Genomic DNA, 19406 nt, shown 5'->3' with positions numbered 1-19406 from the left:
TTTTGGTTAAAATCACTATTTTGTTTGCTTGGATTTTCCTTTCAAGTGAAGATTTTCCATCTTTGGCACTACATTTCCAGAAACCCCTAAGGTGAAGGGGAAATTTGGTATAATGGGATTGTGTTGGCCAAAAAGTTAACTAAGGTTTTGGATTCACCATCTGGTGTTTAAGCCTGGTGTTTAAGCAAAGTTTGCATTTATAGTGAACTTTAAAAGTGTTTTAAAAAGGCATTGAAGAATTTAGAAAACCACAGAGTTGACCTCCTTTCCAAATTTTAGGTCAAATATTTCTTAAAATCCTGAAGTTTTAATTTATTTATCCTCATACCAGGTGTGCAGGTCTTTCCATCGCTCTGCAGATTGATCCCAGTGGGACAGGCACAGCTGGAGGCTTTGGGAGCAGGAGCCAGCAGACAAAGGTGGCTGCATCCTCCATTATTCACAGCACATGGGTTATGCACTACAGGTGGAAATAGAAGAAAGTAGACTCAGGTCACCTACTGAATCTTTCTGGGACAGGTGAGAGGAACGGACTGAAGATGTACTGGAGGGAAATTTGGGGCAGAAATAAACAAAAACACAGAACTTGCAAATCTAGACCACAGTAAATTTTATTAAACCTTGAAAACTCCACACTTTAGTTAAATCTTCTGGGGCTGCTTTCTCATGCTACGATCTTAGTTCAATGTTTAAGATTTCTGTGAAGTCCTCTACAGAGTTAAGCTTTGATTTTACACTGCCCAATACTAGCTGTTCAAGGTAATCGTGACCATGGTTTAAATAGATTGCAGTGCCTGTGAAAAGTATTCACCCCTTGAATGTTCAAGCCTTTTAAAGACTAAAAAATGTATCATGGTCTATATGGTTTGGCTTTTTCCATCAAAAAACACAAAACAACCCTCTTCAATTTCAAAGTGAAAGCAGATTTCCACAAAGTTATATCAATTGAATTAAAATACGTAAGGTAAAATTAATGACTTTATAAATATTCAACCCCTTAAAGCCAGTATTTAGTAGATGCACCTTTGGCTGTCATAAAGCTTTGACTGGTGAAGAACACAGTCCACAATCTTGCATTCAGAGTCCCTCCCATCTCAGCTGCTGAAGCTTGTAACTCCTTCAGTAGTCATAGGTGTCTTGGTGGCCTCTCACTAGTCTCCTTCTCGGTCACTCAGCTTGTGAGGACAGCCTGATCTAGGCAGATTTACACATGTGCCATATTCCTTCAATTTCTTGATGATGGATTTAACTGAACTTATATTTTCATTAACCTTTTCTCTGAGTTGCTTCGAGTGTTCTTTTGTCTTCATGGTGTTATGGCAGCCAGGAATACTGATTAACCAGTGGCTGGACTTTGCAGACACGTGTCTTTATGCTACAATCTCTTTAGACACATGTGTCTGGAATCAGGATATCCCAATTTCACTAATCGTGAGACTAATAGTACCAGTTGGCTTGGCCTGTTTTGAATTACGTCAGTCACTTTAAAAGGGGGTGAATATTTATGCAATCACTTCTTTTATCTTATATATCTTTATTTAAGTGACTTTACTTTGTAGAAATCTATTTTCACTTTGACATCAAAGAGTTTTTTTGCACTTTTTTTTAAAAGCCAAATTTATATTAAGCATGATTGATTTATAAAACCAATAAAATTTGAAAAGCTTAGATTATAAACATGACAGGCAACAAAGAAAGACAAAGATGTAAATATCCCCCCGTGTCAGCTTAAGAATTGCTCTTAAACCTTGTAATTCTTCAGCTTTATATCCCTTCGGTGTGTATCAGCGCAAGTTAATAAAAGACAAATGAAAATGTGTTGCTGTTCTTCCAGTGTCTTATTGAACTCCACCCTCACAGGTTTGATCTAGCTTATAAATGCACACAGACCTGTCTCACGTAGTCGGTGAAACATGTGAATGTCCATGAGGTTTTCAAGGTTTTCAGCCAGTGTGTGCCGGCCCAGACCAGTCAGCTTGTCAGCGCTCTGAATGCTCTTTGACTGCCAGTCAGTCCAGTACAGCTTGTCCTGGTGTACAGTCAACCCGAAGGGATGAGGAAGCTGGCTGCCAATCAAAACCTGTGGAAAAGACAGAAGTAGAGGTTTGACAAGAACTGTAAACATTTCTAGACATCTGTGCATGAAGTTTTTCAAAACTAGAAGAAAAAATCTCAACCACAAAAAAACTTTATCTAATTATAAAGTCAATAACTTTTCAAATTCAATTTAGTCATAATAATGATAAACATTATTTTGAGAGGATAACACAGAGGTTATAAAAGCTTAGAAAGCATTTACCTGTCTGTCTGAACCATCAAAGTTTCCATATTCAATGGTCTTCATGCCAGCATCAGCCCAGTAAAGGCGTTTGGTCTCATAGTCAATGGCGAGTCCATTTGGCCATGTCAGATTAGATGAGATGATGACAATGCGACTGGAGGCGTCCATTCCTGCACGCTCAATCTTTGGGTTGGCACCCCAGTCAGTCCAGTACATGAAACTATGGAGAAGCGGCAACACAAATTTGAACAAAAACAATGACACTGAAGATTCAGATTAATATAACTCTTGTGGAGCCTTTATAATCTTACCCTCCAATCGGGTCAACAACTATGTCTCTGGGCCGGTCCAGGTTCTCCCATATCAGGACGGTACGCATACTGCCGTCAGCATTTGACACTTCAATGCGATCTGTACCTAAGAAACCAAAGACACCAAACGTTAGTGTATGGTCCAGGAAGAACACATGCTGAATTAATAAACAAACAAGAAAAAACATCAAGGCTCTCTCTTTTAATTATTTCAGTGTTAACTTTATTTTCAAAGCATAGTCATGTGACATCAAGCCTTGATCGGGAAATCACACAAACTGTTTCTTTGTATCTGTTTGACTTCCTGATCAAGCCTTGATGCTGAAATTCAACAAAGTCTGTTTTAAGGTCTATATAACCATGGTGTGAAGGAAAATGCACTTTATTTGTTTAAAGAGAGCCCCTTGGAGTTTTTTTTTTTCCAGTCAATCCATTTTTAATAAATGTAGCCTATCATTAGTCATGCTGGACAAAGTAGCCATACACCCAGCCTTGATCAGCTGACGGCCTGCTGATCCCAATTATTGCCTCCCAGCTCCCACAGCCAATCACAGCTCTTTCTCTCAGCACAGCAGTGTATTTAAATATGAAATAATCCCTGCTTGTATTAACGCTGATGCATCATGCTGCTGCTGCTGTTGGCAAGCTTAACCTCCTCCACCCCAGCCTCTTCCTTTATAGTATAAAGCTTGTTGCACCCTCATATTCAGATTCATGCTACTATGGATTAATTTCTTCTGAACTAATTTTATTGCATTGTCAATGATGTATCTATCCATAGGGAGTTTCTAGCCATGGGCTCCCTGAAAAGTCAAAGCATGCTGCTTGGCTAACCCAGGGAGCATTTATTGAGCAGAGCCTTCTCCGTCAAGTAAAACTGTAAATCCATTTTGCAATAATGGTTAAATGTATGATGTGAGTGTTCTTGACTGAATATAGAGCTTTTGCTTCTGACATGCTAGGCCATGATAAAACCTCCTGTCCACAAATTTCCTAAGCTGCTTACCAGCATCAGTCCAGTACAGCTTACTGGTTACCCAGTCAATCGCCAAACCTGCTGGGCTCTCAAGACTTGTGTCCACCACCACCTAGGTGACAACAAAACAGTGAAATAAAGATTTTAATATCTGAACTGGTTATGGGGAAAACAATTCTGCACAATATCACAAACAGAAACTGAACTACGAAACTACAGCATCCTCCAGGGCACTGTGGGGATCCAGACCCCTGAGGAGGTTGCCTGGGGACACTATAGGTGCTATTAATAACTGCATATCAGAAAAGGTGTGCTCTTTTTTTCTATGGCAATCTTGTAATCAAAAAAATAAAATGCACAAAATGACAGAATTTATTTAATAAATGAATAACTCATGAAAATTTGAAGAAAATATGTTCAGTGCCATTCTTATTGGTGATTATTGTTAAAAAAAAATGTAAAAGCCTTCTTAAAAAATTCAGTGACTGAAATGAATGAATAAGGCTAATGATTGATACTTAAAATAAAAAATGCCAAACTTTATGAAGAAAATGTTGCCCATCTTTAGGTTTTGATATTAAGAAAATCAGAAGAAGACACAAATATTTCTTAGTCTGAGGTAGATGTTTTTATTATAAGGTAAAAGCACTTTTAAAAACCGCAAAAGGGACTCCTAGGCAAGTTGAAGAACTCTTGCTCCAAGAAGCATGAATTGCCATTGTACTTTCGCATCTTTTCCAGTAGATGTCAGTGTTACATAATTCTAAAATACTCATTCATCCCTGCAGCAGGTCTTTTTTGCAAGTCTCATTCTGCTGATGTGATTTCAGGCTTGATTTTAGTCACACGGTCCATGTCACTGACCTCCTGCTTGCTGCCGTTCCACAGCGCTCTGTTGATGGAGTCAGTGGTGACGTCTGTCCAGTAGATGTAGCCGTCTTTGGCGTCCCAGTCCAGGGCCACGGCGTTACGCACGTCAGCCAGAGGGATGACATCATCGGACATGTCCTCTGTGTCGAAGCTGATTCGTCGGATGTCCGTCCTTCGGGCAAAAAGCAGGAACTTGTCAAGACCTGATTAAAGACCAAAGGTCTTCTGTCAGTCTTCTAGTTTTAACAGTGGGGTCAAAAGTGAACACAGCAAAACAGCACTGACAAACAGAGACAACTCCAAGCTCTAACAGGGAAAATTCATCCACACAAAATAATTCAAGATCAAAAACCTTACCTAGACATACTCTCCCAGAATGACTTATGATAAAATTGCTTTTTTTCAACTGGATCTGCACTTGTTAACATTGCATTTTAAAGGGATGATGTTGTCATTGAAATCAAATAGCTTAAGTTTACTCAGAAGTATATTGTAAGCAAATTTTCTTTTTTCCTTCTTTAGGTCAGATCATTTATTTGAGTTTATTCGTTCATCAGAAAACCCTTAACTCATCTCCCAAGTTCTTAAGGAGGATAATTCAACTGCTTGAGTTTTATCTTTCCCCTTTATTGTTACATTTGTTTAAAATGCGGATCCTTTTTTTCTTTCAATGTTAAAGGGATTAGAGGAAGCCTAAACATAAAAAAAATTTCCTGATTATCTCCATCTCTTAATTCTTAATTATTCCACTTTTCTTCAAATAATAAATTTAACCTTCTGTGGATGTTTTGTACTAACCAAGCAAAACTAGACAAATATTTCATGGTTTTCTAAGTTTCATCAAAAAACAACTTGCATCAATTTAACAACTGATATAAATATTGAAGAATATAAAAACTGAGTACTGACCGTCAGCACAGCTGTAGGTGTCCACCTTTTTGAAGCCGGTGGGACAGGCACAGGTAAACGTCTTGTTGCTGGGCAGACACAGGTGGCTGCAGCCACCGTTGTTGGTGCCACAGCGGTTCCTGCCACCTAAAGGAGGGACAGTGAAAACAAATCAATATACTGTATGATAGTCACAAACACAAAAGATGATGTTAAAGGTAGTGGGAAATTATGGGCAGTACTGTATTTATGTTCTGATCTATGGAGAACGTAGAACTTAATTTTTTTTTTTTTCAAGTCATGAATGACAATATGAGTATACAGGTGCATTCACAAAGTATGTAGACCCCCCTTCACTTATCTCATTTTAGGTATGTTGAAGCCTGATGCTAAAGGTGGGGAAAAAAATCCTTATTATTAATTTACACTTGGGGCCCAATAATGATAAAGCAAAAACAGAATTTTAAAATTTATTGAAAATGTATTTAAAAATGAAATATTACACTGACATATGTATTCAGACCCAAGCATTTGAGATTTAGCTAAGGTCCCTTCCATTTCTCCTAAAATTTGGTGAGATGTTTTTACACTACGATTAGAGTCCACATATGACAGTCCACATGGAGTTTGCAAAAAGACTGAGGGCGGGAATGAGGGTTGGCACAACCCCGGTAATGCTCTGGATGTTCTTACATATCACCAGAGGCATGGAACAACCATCTGTTAAGAAAATAAAGTCCAAAGAGCATCGGGTGGCTGTGGCAATTAAGCAAGGCCAAGGGTACCATCCAGATGGGTAGTATGGTTACCATAATCCCTTGGTTGTGCACTGGATGTCCACAGGGCCCAGAAACCACCGGTGGTCTAAAGGCATATTACCAGGGGTTAAAATGCTCGGACAAATACAGTAGATGCCATCGAGCTTGACCTTGGCTGCTGAGGCACATTGGGCCCAGCGGTGAATCCTTAGCACCCTACATGCCTAACACTTATACACATGACCTCCAAGTACTCAAAAACATATAATTAACATAAGTAAAGTCATTTTTTTTAAATTAGTTTAGATATTTCAGAGCAAAAATCTTACATACTGTCTCTAGAAGGGGAATTTTATTTGATATGTTTAGTTCCTCTTTGCACTCCTTCCCTTTTCGTTCAGGTTTGGCTTTCTGGCTTGAAGTGATTTCCTTGTTAAACAAAAATGTAATGCCGTTTTATCTTATTATGGTTGACTGTGGCTCAGTAGATGGAGACAGCTGTCTTTCAACAGGACGGTTTGCAAGTCAATGTGTCCATGGACAAGACCAAACCCCAAATTCCAGCCCAATCATCAGCGGCCTTTGAATATGTACGGTTGGCCATTCTACACAGCAGCCTCTGCTGTTAGTGTATGAATGTGTAGTGAATGGGTCTGAATGGGTAGATTTGCCCTGCTAGAGGGACCATATCAAGGACTTAGATAGACTACAGTGATCATGGCTTTTATGTTAATCCCTAACCTTTAGGGCTTATTTGTTCAATGTTTTACTTCAAAGAGACAAGGTGGTACAGCGTATTATATCTGAATGGAAATGAATCACAGCAGCTTCATGGGACAATAACCCACAAAAAATGTCTATGGTTCATTGTTCTGTTTTTGTAAAAGAATCCTAAACTTATAGCTTCTCATTCCAAACCAAGAAACATCTGCAAAAACATATCCTCTTTCAGCAGCTCTTCTTCATATTCAAACATTAGAATGGCATTTATATCCTTATATAACCCTTGGTAAGAAGACAAATAAAGACATTTTAAATAGAAACTACAGCAGAGTTTCTGTTACTAGATCACAACAAACTACACACCCCATTCAGAGCCATTTTGAATGTTGGAGCTTATGATCTGAAGTCTCTTTTCTTTGTTAATCTAATCAGAGATCAACTCCATCCCACTCAGACATGAACCCTCATGTCTCCCTAAATCTCAACCCAAACAAAAGGAGAATTACCTGACCTCCTTTTTCTCCAAACACAGAGGCGGCTCAACCTTTAAACTACTGTCAGACTGTTACAAAATTTTATCAGCGTGATATCCAAAACTTTCTCTTGGCCAAAACTCAAGTTCAACAGGGTTTGTTAGCAGAGAACACAAGTCTTTGCTGTCATGCTGATATAAAACACCTCGACTGGCTGGTTCACAACGGGGTTTAACACTAATACAACAAATCTTTATGTCATCTCTGGCTCTGCCACCGTGTGGGAAAAGTTTTCAATTATGTTTGCAACAGTAACTTTAAATATTCTTTCTTTTCTCCATGTCTACCCTCAGCTCACTCACATCATGAAATAACGCTGACTGATTGTTTGATGTTTTGTTGCTGATAAAATGTGGAAGAATTTAGGATGAATCAAGCCTGTATTCTTAGACCCTTTTACTACAGTATATGGTTGTCTTTAATGAGTATCATCCATTCTTTGTTTTTCTGAATATACCGTATTTATGTAAATACTGTATATTACCAGAGAAATAGAATTTTAAATATCTCTTATTATTCCACTGTGATGCCTTTTTTCTAAGGTTTTTTTTTGGTGGCCTTTTCGTGCCTTTTTATTAGATGGAGGAGGTTAGTGCCTGCCCACTCATCCTGAATTTTTCTGATATTCCTGATGCTTTCAAACATTGGCTCAATCAGACGTTGCATGCACATTTTCAGTGAGATTGCCAGGAAAATTCAGGATAAAGTCAGGAAGAAAATCTCATGTGATGGTGTTCACACATGTAGCTCAACCCAAAAACTTTGCGAGGGGTCTGACAACTGACTGTACATCTCTGACAGCCACTCTCACAGACCGTTCATTAGAGTTGCCGTCTCTTTCTGAACAGAGATTCCTGCTCAAATTTTATAAATAATATCAGATTAGACTTTAATTTAGGGTTAGGGTCCGGGTTAGGATACCAAAAGTTAAAACACATCACAAATCATTTACTAAAGCCAGGTTAACTGTCTGTTTACAGGAAATAAGCTTGTCCTCCATGAAAACATTCCAGTGCAGCACATATTAAAATATTTACATTGCTACGCTGCTAATGTAGCTAAAGCTAAGCTTGCAAAGCAGCTCAGTAGGCATGTTCTCTCCTTAGCTAGGTTAGCTTTAGCTATGTTTGCCAAAGCTCACATTGCAAAAGCTAACTTAGCTACATTGGCTAATGTAGTAATGTTGATTAAGTAGTTAGAATAGCTCGGTTAGCTTTAGCTAAAGCTAATGAAGCTAAAACAAGCCAACATTTTTGTAACTACTTCTAAATCAGATCTAAACATACTGTAATCCCAGATTAGACTTTTAAATTTTTTTCTCTGTGTTATTTATGAAATGTTGCTTAGTCTGCAATGTTTGTAATGTGGTTATTTCATGAATGTAACTGCCAGACTTTGATAAAGTTGAATTAAAAAAAATCAAAACTTGAAAAGGCTGGTCTGCAGCCAGACAGTCTGGAAATGTTGGAAAAGTTTGAGGGGTCCTATGTGTGAAAACACCAACAGAGGAAGTGTTTTAAACTGTGAAAAACTTCAATGACACACTTTTAACTTGTTACTAAAAAAGACTCGCAGGCTTATTTCATTAAACAGTTAATTTATGATTGATGTATGATTTTAATATGTATTTTATTTGACAGTGTGTTTTATATATCAACAGGCTCTCTAAGTCCAGTGCTTTTAGGCATGGGGTTCTATGGGGGTCTGCACTGGTCCACTGCTATTTTCACTCTACCTGGCATCACTGGATCAAGTTTTGCATTTGGGATTGCATTTCATTGTTATTCAGATGATTGCAAGTACATGCAAGTTGTCTTATGAAGTGAATCGGGTACAGATAAACAGGGATCTGGTTAAAGGCATATTCCTTGGCTTAAACTCAGCTGAGAGAAATGATGGTTATTGAATCAGTGAGGCTGAGCCGCCTAGGAGTATATGGTCATTTTACTCTGTCCCTCGATGACTATGCGTTTTCTGTGCAGGGACAGAGCTAAAAATCTTGTGGTGCCTTTTTGACCTGAGCCTTTTGTTTGAACAAAGAGGCAACCAGAGTTGCCTTTTTCCCCTCAGGAACATTTCCAAGATTAGACCAGTCCTATTGTTCTATTACAGAGACAATCTGTATCCTATTGTTTTTAGAATGATAATGCACTATCGCTCTTCAGTGATCAGTGATCACATATACTGGATTTTCATTGTGTACTCACCTGCAGGCTGCCTCTGAGGGTGCAGGGTGTGGATGTCCATGGGGAAGTGAAGCTTGTTGCGAATTATCTCCTGGTTCTTGCCAGTGAATTTGTTGGCACTGTTGATGCTCTTGGTGTGCCAGTCGGTCCAGTAGAGGCTGTCTTCAAAAACCGTGATGGCAAACGGGTGGGGTAACCCTACACAGAAAGACAGGAACAACATAAGAAAGGCTGGAGAATGAGGTATGCAATAAAAACAGAACTATACGTCGACAGATTTCAGAGAAGAATTGGCTGCTTTTTGAGGAAAAGTATCTTCAAAGTAAACACAAGTGTTAAGTTTGACACTTTCCTAATGAGCAGAGAAAATTATTCTTTATGATTCCTTTGGACCTTTAGATGTACAAAGATGGAAAAACAAATGCTGTCTTTGGCTTGTTCCACCAACGCTCTCCAAACATCCTCCACATTCAGGGCTGTGGGCTTGGCTGATGTCATATCGTCTCCATTTAGAGCTGCTTTCAATTACCCTGCCTCTCACTGGCCTGGAGCTGGTTTAGTTTGTGGCCAGAGCACCCCAAACGCAGAAGCACTTCATCAGTTTCCTAAAAGTAATGTAATTTTTCCTTCCAGAATCTGAAGGAAAGATCGGGAACGATCTTTAAACTGGGTCAGACCAATCAAAGAAGCTCATACTTGAAAGATACTGGCTGGTTCTTGTTGTAGACTCCAAGAAAATTTTATTTACTTTGCAGATTTGAATAATTTTAATGAATCATTTTATTCTGAGGGCCAGTTGTATACCTCAGATGACTTTTCCCAGTTGATTTAAAGAGTTTTGGTGTCTTTTAAGGGGTTAAGTGTGTTAAAAGAACTGTATTTTGGATTTTCAAGAAAAGAAACACTTAATGTGTGTGGTTTGTTATTGGCTTAATCCATCTGAAGTGGCTCTTTTTTGTTCCTAATGAGCTCTAAAAGTTGGAACAAACAATCGCACATCCACTGGCAATCATTGAGAAGAAAACAGAAACAGAAAATTAACATTTGTGGTTTTAACTTTGTCAACTAATAATGTGTTTTAGTACATTCAAGCTCTAATAGGCAGAGATTATAGCAAAAATATGCTTTAAAAGTTAAGTGCATTTAAATACTGCAGTGTGGATGTGACTGGATGACTACTTTTATCTTTGTACAATTTGTTGACTTGTGCTGTGAGCTGTTTGCACCAGAGTTTACAGCCAATAACAGTGGAACCATAGCCTAAACACTAACATGTGTTGCAGGGAACTCCTTGCAGATTTGTCTCCATTGGGAACATCTGTTCAGGGTGACTCCTCCGCACTCATCCAAATTAACGTCCTCTTTTCCTTTCCAGCTTAATCCTCCTCCAGTGAAGTAGCTGCACAGCCAGTAAGATGAGAGTGCCGAATGGATGGAAAAAGTGATTTCTGCCACTACATAGAGCCGTGGTGGTGGTGGGGGTGGTGGATGTGTGGCGGCGGGGGTTGCTGGCGCAGGGCTTTTAAAACAGTGCTGCTCATTTAATGATAGTGTTTTATAGCCGGCATAAATGTCAAGTGGTAAATGGCTAAAACTGGAGAGAGACCAGAATAATAATGAGCCATGAGGATAAGAGGAATGGTGTGTGTGTAAGACCAATTGAGAAAAGTTTAAATCTTTTTTAATGTGCTTTATGAGTCTAAATTTATTTGTTTAATGCCCCTTTTGACCTGGTGAACTCACCTTCATAGGCATAAATGACCACAAAAGAAATTTCACTTACATTTGTCTCTAGTAAATGCTTCCTTCATACCTCAAAATCCTTTCAAAGATTAGAAACAGATTGCTTTTACTAGTGATACATGTATCAATATATCAGCTCTTGTAGGTACACTCGGTCAAGTAATACCAGCTTGAAAAGACAGCATTTCCACAACAGTCATGATCCTGCGATGCCATGTCAATGATGGGATGCTATAATACAGTTATTACATCACATGGTTGTCAGTCAGATGAATGTGGAGAAACGAATATAGGAAAATTGACTACAAAAACAATGGATACTGAAATTCTAGAGAGAAACTTGACCTCATTTTAGTTACCATTTCATTTAAATTCAAAGATATGATGGAAAGGGACATGTAATAAATATATTCATATTCATTTTGAACTCATTTATTTAACCAACAGGGCTTTGCAAATAAGTAATGAAGTCTCTAAAGATGGGAATGTGGGATGTTTTGTATGACTTAACAGTAGGAGACAGCTTCAAATAGCTTTTTCTGTCAAAAACAGTGTTTAAACTGTTATTTATTAAGAATTTAAGGCATGAGCTATGAGGATTAGAGAAATGGAGTTTGTGTAAGACCAGTCACAGAGTTAACAGTCACTGAGTTACTTCAATGACCAGTCAACAGTCACACAGTTACTCTGATGACCATTCAACAGCCACAGAGTTACTCTGATGACCATTCAACAGCCACAGAGTTACTCTGATGACCATTCAACAGTCACAGAGTTACCCTGATGACCATTCAACAGTCACAGAGTTATTCTGATGACCATTCAACAGTCACAGAGTTACTCTGATGACCATTCAACAGTCACAGAGTTACTCTGATGACCATTCAATGTTGCCTAAGCATACTTGGCCAATAAATCTGATTCTGAAGTATGCAGGAGTGCATGTACAAAATGACTTACTGATGTCCAATGATTCTCAGTCAATGTGACAGCACTAAATCTTTTCAGGAATTCTTATTTATTTGCGTTCTTTGCGCAATTCACCCATTTCAAGTTAACAAATGTCTATCTCTGTTAATGCTACACAGATTGTCAACAGTATTACTGGCATTGCAGCTTTAAGATAAAGATGGATTTATGCCCTGGTCAGCCATAAACGTATTCATTCATTATTGTTGCTTTGTTTGTCTGTCTCTACACATTCCGCTATCTTCCTCTTTTTCCCCACATCTCCAACATGAGTCCTAATCTGTTTCAGGTTTTTGCCTGTTAAGAGGAAGAATTTCCTTGCCACTGTAACTTTGCTCAATGTTGTTCAGTGCTGACCTCGTGGTGGGTCTTTGTAAAAACAGAGAGAGTAGAGAATACAGCTTAATATCTTTATTAATCTTTCAAAAATTTCTTGAGATAACGGTGTGACGCTATTCAAATAGAAGACAGATTGATTAAATTTGGCTAAGAAATGTTCTTAACAATGTTCTTTGTTTTGCTTAAAGTTCTTAATTTGTACTGTCCTCTAAGGGTACTTTACTTCCTGTTAAAGATAAAGACCTCTTTTTATTTTCAAAGAAAGTAAAGAACTTCTGGTAGATTAAAAAATAACAGCATTAGCATAGGCACAAAAAAAGATAGAAAAGTGAATAAAAATAGTTAAAGGGAATGTTAAAGAAGTTGATATGTTTGATATAAGGTCACATAGTCCTGTGTCCCTCTCTATCCTGCTCCAGGTGTGTGAGAGGTAAAACTATCTTTACATGTGCATTCTCTGATCTTATCCTAACATGAGGGAGACAACAGTGCGCCCTCTTCCCTCCTCTGAGTCATCCAAAGCCATGAGGCGCCTGGTTTTGATACGGTCACCTTCTCCCTTGTCGTCACTGCTCCCCAAACCCTCACCGCCCCCCCTGCTCCTTTTTTTCCGGGACAGCTGGGGGAGCAGCTGCAGGCCGACAGGGCATCAAACGTCCCACCCAGCCTTCGCAGTAATGTCCGCTTTAATCTGCGTGTGGCACCTCCCTGTCCTTTCACGCCTCGGCTGAATCTGTCACACTCTCTATCTGCAAGTCATTGCGTCGCCTCCAGCTGGATGGAGAACTGCTCAGCTTACAGTGTGATGGACTGCAATACACGTAAAGTTTAGGGGTTGCTTTATATGTTTTTGCCCTGTGAAATACACTTCTCTTTTAAATCAGCAAATATGTTGAAGTTTCAAACATCCTATGTGTCTGGAACGCCCTCTTATCCTTAGTGCATGATTGTGAGAACCCTAGAGGCTGGCTGCCAGTGGAAACTTTAAGGTTTCACTCTCTATAGCTGAGGAATGTAATACTGCTAAAGAGACTTTTTCCTCTACTTGTCCCTGTCAGTTTTAAGAGACAAGCTAATTCTGAAGAAAAAAAAGGAGAACTCTTTGTATCTCTGTATCCCTTTTTGATTGTATTCATTGTTTTTTTTAAAGACATCTCTTGCATGTAAATCTTTAAGCATCAGTTGGTTTAGAGAATAAAGTTTCTGTAAGTAACAGCTTGTCCTAACTGCATGTTATGCAGTATGTCAGACAAATCCAGCTATATTATATTACATTTTTTAAAACAATAGTATCCTGACAGCCTGCGAGCTATGCAGTGGGATACAGCAGGATGCACTGTTTCCCCCTCTCACCGCTTCCTTTAATATCCCCCTTGTTGCTAACATTGACATGGACAAACAAGAAGGGGGACGACAAGGCACCAGGAGTGTAAAGCTTTCTGTCAAAAGCTAATCGATATAATGCTCCACACTTCTTTTTTTTGCATTAAAATAAACAGGCTATGACATTCTTTTAAGGGGAAAACTAGAATTTACTGGGCATAGAATTAAATATCCAGCAGAGGCAGTGTGGACCACATTGTGGTGTCTGATGCCTGCATGTAATTAAAATATGATGTAAATTCCAGCATGGGTCTATTTTTAGAAGTTGACCAATCCCAAGGACAAAAACCTCTTATCTCCTTGCTCTTCTTTTCTTGTACCTAAGAGAGCAGTCTTTTCTGATAAATAATCTCCTGCTTCTTCAAGCTGTCAAATGCATCCCTAACTGTGGATTTTTGCCTTGTAAACTGGAAACAAAGGCAGTTTATGAAGCAAGGCTTTACTGGACACCAACACACTGACTATTCTAAAAGCAAGCAGCAGCCTCTGCTGCTGAAAAAAACCCAATACAGATTAACAGTTCCTTTAACTTAAATGTTAAAAATAACAAAAATCCCTTTATACTAGGGATGCAGAATATTTTCTGCATATCGATTTTTGCAGATATGTCAATCTCTTGTTTTTTAAAGCCAACGTATCTGATGCTCACATCAGCAGAATAAATCAAGGAATGGCCGTAAATATCTACAAAGTGTACAAGTGTACCATCAGGTACATGCTCCACACACAAAGGAGCCCACCATCAGCCCTGAACATTTTAATGAAACATAAAACAACTACCAGACTAGAGATGGGAATGGTTACATACCTCACGATTCGATTCAATACCAATTCTGGGGGTCACAATTCAATTCAGAATCAATTTTCAATTAAACTTTATTCCCTGACCTTTCCAATTCCAGCACAGCTTAGGTAGAGGGCTGTCAACATGAGTCTGGTCTGATCAACAGTCCTGGCCTTCAGGAGGAGGACTTATATCAGCACTGTAACAGGGACAACCAATGCTAGTGCTGCGCTCATGTGAATAATGCTGGTCTTTCTTATAATAGGATTAAGTCTTTATTCTAATATTAATGATTAACACTGGTCTGTCATAATAGGCCACAACAGAAAGTGCAGTCTATGCCTACCCTCTTTGTAAAGTGACTTGCATTAACTTCAGTTATGAATTGTCGCTATACAAACAAAGATTGATTGAAATATTGATTCTCGATTCAAAAAAATCCTCTATTTCATTTAAAAAGGTGATAATTTTAGCACCTGCTCCAGTGCTGTGTATTAAGGCACTGTAAATTATTATCTGACAATAAAAAGCTTCATAAAATATGCTCAAAATAACGCTTTCTAAGCATATTTGTAGTGTTTTTTTAAAGACTAGTAATTTGTGCTTAAATTGCAAAATATTTTAATATGAATAAAAATTGTGGGTTTAAGCAGGACGTTTATTTATCAGACACTCAGCAGCAGAAAAATATGATCCTCTATCTAAAGCCTTTGCTCTGAATGATGCTGTAGGAGAGTAGGTGTTAAGGTTTAACAAGTAACTGTGCTAAGTGGTGACAATGCAGGGGAAAGTGTCAGCGGTTGTCATAGTTACAGCACTGTTAAAGCGCTGTCCTTTTTCTGATGTTTAAGAAATACTTTTAAGATATGAATTTAATGAACAAGGGCACTTCAAGTTTTGATATCTGTTATCCCTGATGCATTTGACGAAGTCATCAGTTAACACAGTCACTCATTAAACTGTAACACCACTCGCTGATGTGAAATAGATGATTGGTCCTGTTATTATTATTGTCTATGCCAGTCAGCAGTTGTAGGTGGACATTCTCTCCAGGTGAACATGTCTGGATGATGTGATTTCAGGCATATGGATAGTTCCTATGTTTAGTCAAGCTTTCTTTTACCTGTAATCGTAGAATCCACAGTGAGTCTTAAAACTTTTCTTTTGGGAAAACAGGACAAGCTGAGTAACTCAGGGCTCCAGGGACAGTGCAACCAGTTCATCAGTGTCAGACAGCAATGTACTGTAAACATTGCAGACCCTTTTTCTCTAAGCACCACTTGACTCAGCCTATCTTTGCAAAAGAGACACTTTGTTGTTTTATATAATACAGAAAGACAAGTTTATAAATCAATATTAGAAATTGAAAATATTGGCATATCAGATATCAGCAAAAATCCAACATCATGCATCCCTACTTTATGCTGTACATTCTGTAAATATTCTGGTCTTGATTGCTTTTTCAGGTCTTAAGGAGGTATCACTATTAGATCAAGCCTTATCATTACCAGCTTTAGCTCCTTACAGAAGCTTTAAGAGCAGCTTATACGAGATAATATGGTCTTTAGCTTCAAAAATACTCATACATTTGGGTAGATTGATTTGCAATGTACAGAAAACCCTAAAGGAAAAAATCTGACATACTTTGGACAACAGTTTATGATTGGAATCATATCAGCTATGCGTCTTCTTCATTTAGTAAGACAACTGAAACAGGATCAAATTAACAAATTACCACCCATCAGGAAATATGTACAATACTGCTTAGTGCATTTGTAGTGTAGAGGCAGGTGTGGCCTTGTCGAATCTAAGCTTCATGTTAAGGCCTGCTATTCAACTGTTGTCCACTAGGGGGTATTGCTTCCTTGATCTTTCATCTTTAACTTCTATAGGTTTGGTTTGGTGTGTTCTCAGCAGAAGAGTTGGGTATTTCACTATCCTGGTCTTCAGGCAGATATACTTCATGATCCTGTTCACACACAGAGGCACTGAGCCCCTCCCCTTCCTGTCCCCCGCCTCAGGTGCACAGGTGCGCAGAATGGATCGCAGTGTTATCCGTAACACCCACTGCTGTCCAGCTCCAGTGACAAAAGAGCTGGCACACATCCAGCTAACACACATACACAGAAAACTCTAGGTGAAGGGAGATAGACACTCGTTAACATTCCTGAGCGCAGCGGCTCTGAGTGTAACTACACAAACGCGTCCCATTTGTCCCGTGTGTTGTCTGAGCAAACAGAGACTGTGGAGGACGGACAGGGCCAATTACAGCCTTTTATCCCAAGAGCACACATCATTAAGGAGAGCTGATGGCACGCGCATGCACATCACACATTTCCCAATCGCGCTCTCTTTTCTCACTCTTGAAATACTCGTCATCGTCACTGATGTGCTTCAACACTCATTTTTCACTTCATCTGGTAAAAAAAAACAAAACAAAATGGATGGCTTTCTGTCTGCAAAACATGCACTAACACTTCACTTACTCTATTCATTATTCACATTTATTTTTTGTTGCTGCCTTGAAAAAGATTTTTACCCTGAAAACATCCGTTTATGATTATAACACTTTATGTCTGTTAGTTTTACAGTCACTGTTCAGAAATCACCTTTGACTTAGAGTTGAAGGTCTCAAGATACTGGCTGTGATTCATTTGAAAGGGCAGGACTCCCACAGTTCATTTTTCTAGCCAGCAGTCTGCTGACAAACTGGCTGAAAGACATAATTTGGCCAAGAATATTGACAGATATGGGTAATTCAATAAAGAACCTTCAGCCTAACGAAGAGGCTACACTGATTCACTGCAGTTTATTGAATTTAAGTCTGAAATCCGTGCGGGAAACCTTGAAAGTTTCTATTTCTATTACTGACAGCTCTAAGGGTTTTTATATATCCTGAGAAAGTTAATTCTTTGCTGTGATTTACTTCAAAAAGTTAATCTTTCATATATTCCGGATTCATGCTTACAAAGTGAAACATTTCAAGACATTTTTCTTGTTTTAGTCTTCATGATTATGGGGTGAATGACTGCTGACTTGACAATTGCCCAGAGGACAATCTTTGATCCGCTCAACAAAGAGGGTAAGCCACAGAAGGCCACTGCTGAAAGGGTCAGGCTGTTCTCAGAGGCTGTATCAAAGCATGGAATGTTGACTGGAAGGGAAAAGTGTGGTAAGAAAATGTCCCCAGTCAACAGGGATGAGCTCAGCCTTCAGAGGACTGTTAACAACGCAGATATAAGAACTTGGGGAACCACAAGGAGTGGACTGACACTGGAGTCAGTGGATCAAGACCGACCACACACAGATGGGTCCAGGAAATGGACTACAAGTGTCGTGTTCTTAGTTTCGAGCAAATCCTAAACCACAGGCATCATTAGTGTCTTGGAAAATGAAGTGGACTGTTGCTCAGTAGTCCAAAGTCCTGTTTTCAAATGAAACTAAAATTGAATTTTATTTGGAAATCAAGATACCAGAGTCTGATGGAAGACAAGAGATGCAAAGACCCCAAGGTGCTTAAAGTCCACTGTTTTTAGTTTCCACAGTCTGTGATGGTTTAAGGTGCCATGTCATCTGCTGCTGATGGTCCACTGGTTTTTATCAAGTCCAGAGTCAACGCTGTCAGCCATCTAGCAGGAGACTTTTAGAGCACTTCATGCTTCAATCTGCTGAAAAGTTTTATGGAGATACTGATTTCCTTTTCCAGCAGGACTTGTCACCTGACCACAGTGAAGCCAAAACTACCAGAAACTGGTTTACTGACCATGGTGTTACTGTGTTTGATTGTCCAGCCAACTGGTCTGACCTGAACCCTGTAGAGAATCTCTGAGGAAATGCCAAGAGGAAGATGAGAGACACCAGACTCAACATTCCAGATGAACTGAAGGCTGCTATCAGAGCAAACTGGGCTTCATAACACCCCAGCAGTGCCACAGGCTGATCGCCTCCATGATATGTTGCATTGTTGCATTGCTGTTTCTCTGTCATAGTGTGATTTGAAGAAATGAAATAGGCAAAGGTTGACCAGGAGTGCCAATGACCTTTAAGCTTATACCTAAAAAAAATTTTAGGAGGAGGGTATTATTATTATTATGACTTTTATTATGATATCAATTAAAAGCTGATTCTGATTGGACTATTAGATATCATGTTTTCAGTCATTGGAGGACCACAGTTACAGGACTGAATTGTTTCATTCTTATTTTACTCCATAAATCCAAAGATACAGTGTATGCAAATCCAAAATGTTTTTACTACGTCACTACATCACTAGTGATGTAGTGACATCACTACATCACTACATCTTCCTTAAGTAGCCTGACTGCATCAAAAATGTGTGAACGCGTCTGTTAAGCCCTAACCTCCACTGAGCAGTTAAAAATGTATTCATGCGGAGTGAAAATGGATCTTTTGTTTAAATGATTATTTTTCCATTTATTAAGACTTTAATTCTGACTTTTGCAATGTGTTTATATCAGTTATGATGTAGTTACAATTTATTGTCATACAGCCGGACCAAAGTGTCCTACTGGTTGCAGCAGAACGGTAAGAACTAAGTCCTACTGCAAGTTGAAGTCTGCGAATCACACCACTATGGTCATGTGTGTATCCAGCCCTGCTTACATGTCCAAAGGCCCAGCTTTATTGAAATCATCTTTTTTA

General features: G+C 38.9%; 1 protein-coding gene across 4 annotated transcripts in view; it reads right to left on the bottom strand.

The window, feature by feature from the left end:
- The window catches only part of lrp4 (low density lipoprotein receptor-related protein 4), a 187504-nt gene that overhangs the window by 18681 nt on the left and 149417 nt on the right, over window positions 1-19406 (bottom strand). For all 4 annotated transcript variants that reach the window (XM_041785232.1, XM_041785242.1, XM_041785250.1 and 1 more), the window contains exons 15-22: window positions 9548-9724; window positions 5348-5473; window positions 4433-4641; window positions 3599-3680; window positions 2593-2698; window positions 2300-2501; window positions 1891-2080; window positions 329-460 (exon numbers count right to left, since the gene is read on the bottom strand). In XM_041785232.1, coding sequence (XP_041641166.1) covers window positions 329-460; window positions 1891-2080; window positions 2300-2501; window positions 2593-2698; window positions 3599-3680; window positions 4433-4641; window positions 5348-5473; window positions 9548-9724 — 1224 coding nt within the window. The remainder of the gene's footprint in view (window positions 1-328; window positions 461-1890; window positions 2081-2299; window positions 2502-2592; window positions 2699-3598; window positions 3681-4432; window positions 4642-5347; window positions 5474-9547; window positions 9725-19406) is intronic.

Source organism: Cheilinus undulatus, linkage group 1, assembly GCF_018320785.1.
Source record: "Cheilinus undulatus linkage group 1, ASM1832078v1, whole genome shotgun sequence".
Lineage (NCBI taxonomy): Eukaryota > Metazoa > Chordata > Actinopteri > Labriformes > Labridae > Cheilinus > Cheilinus undulatus.
The sequence above is the reverse complement of the archived record's forward strand: the minus strand, read 5'-3'. Positions and strand labels throughout refer to the sequence as shown.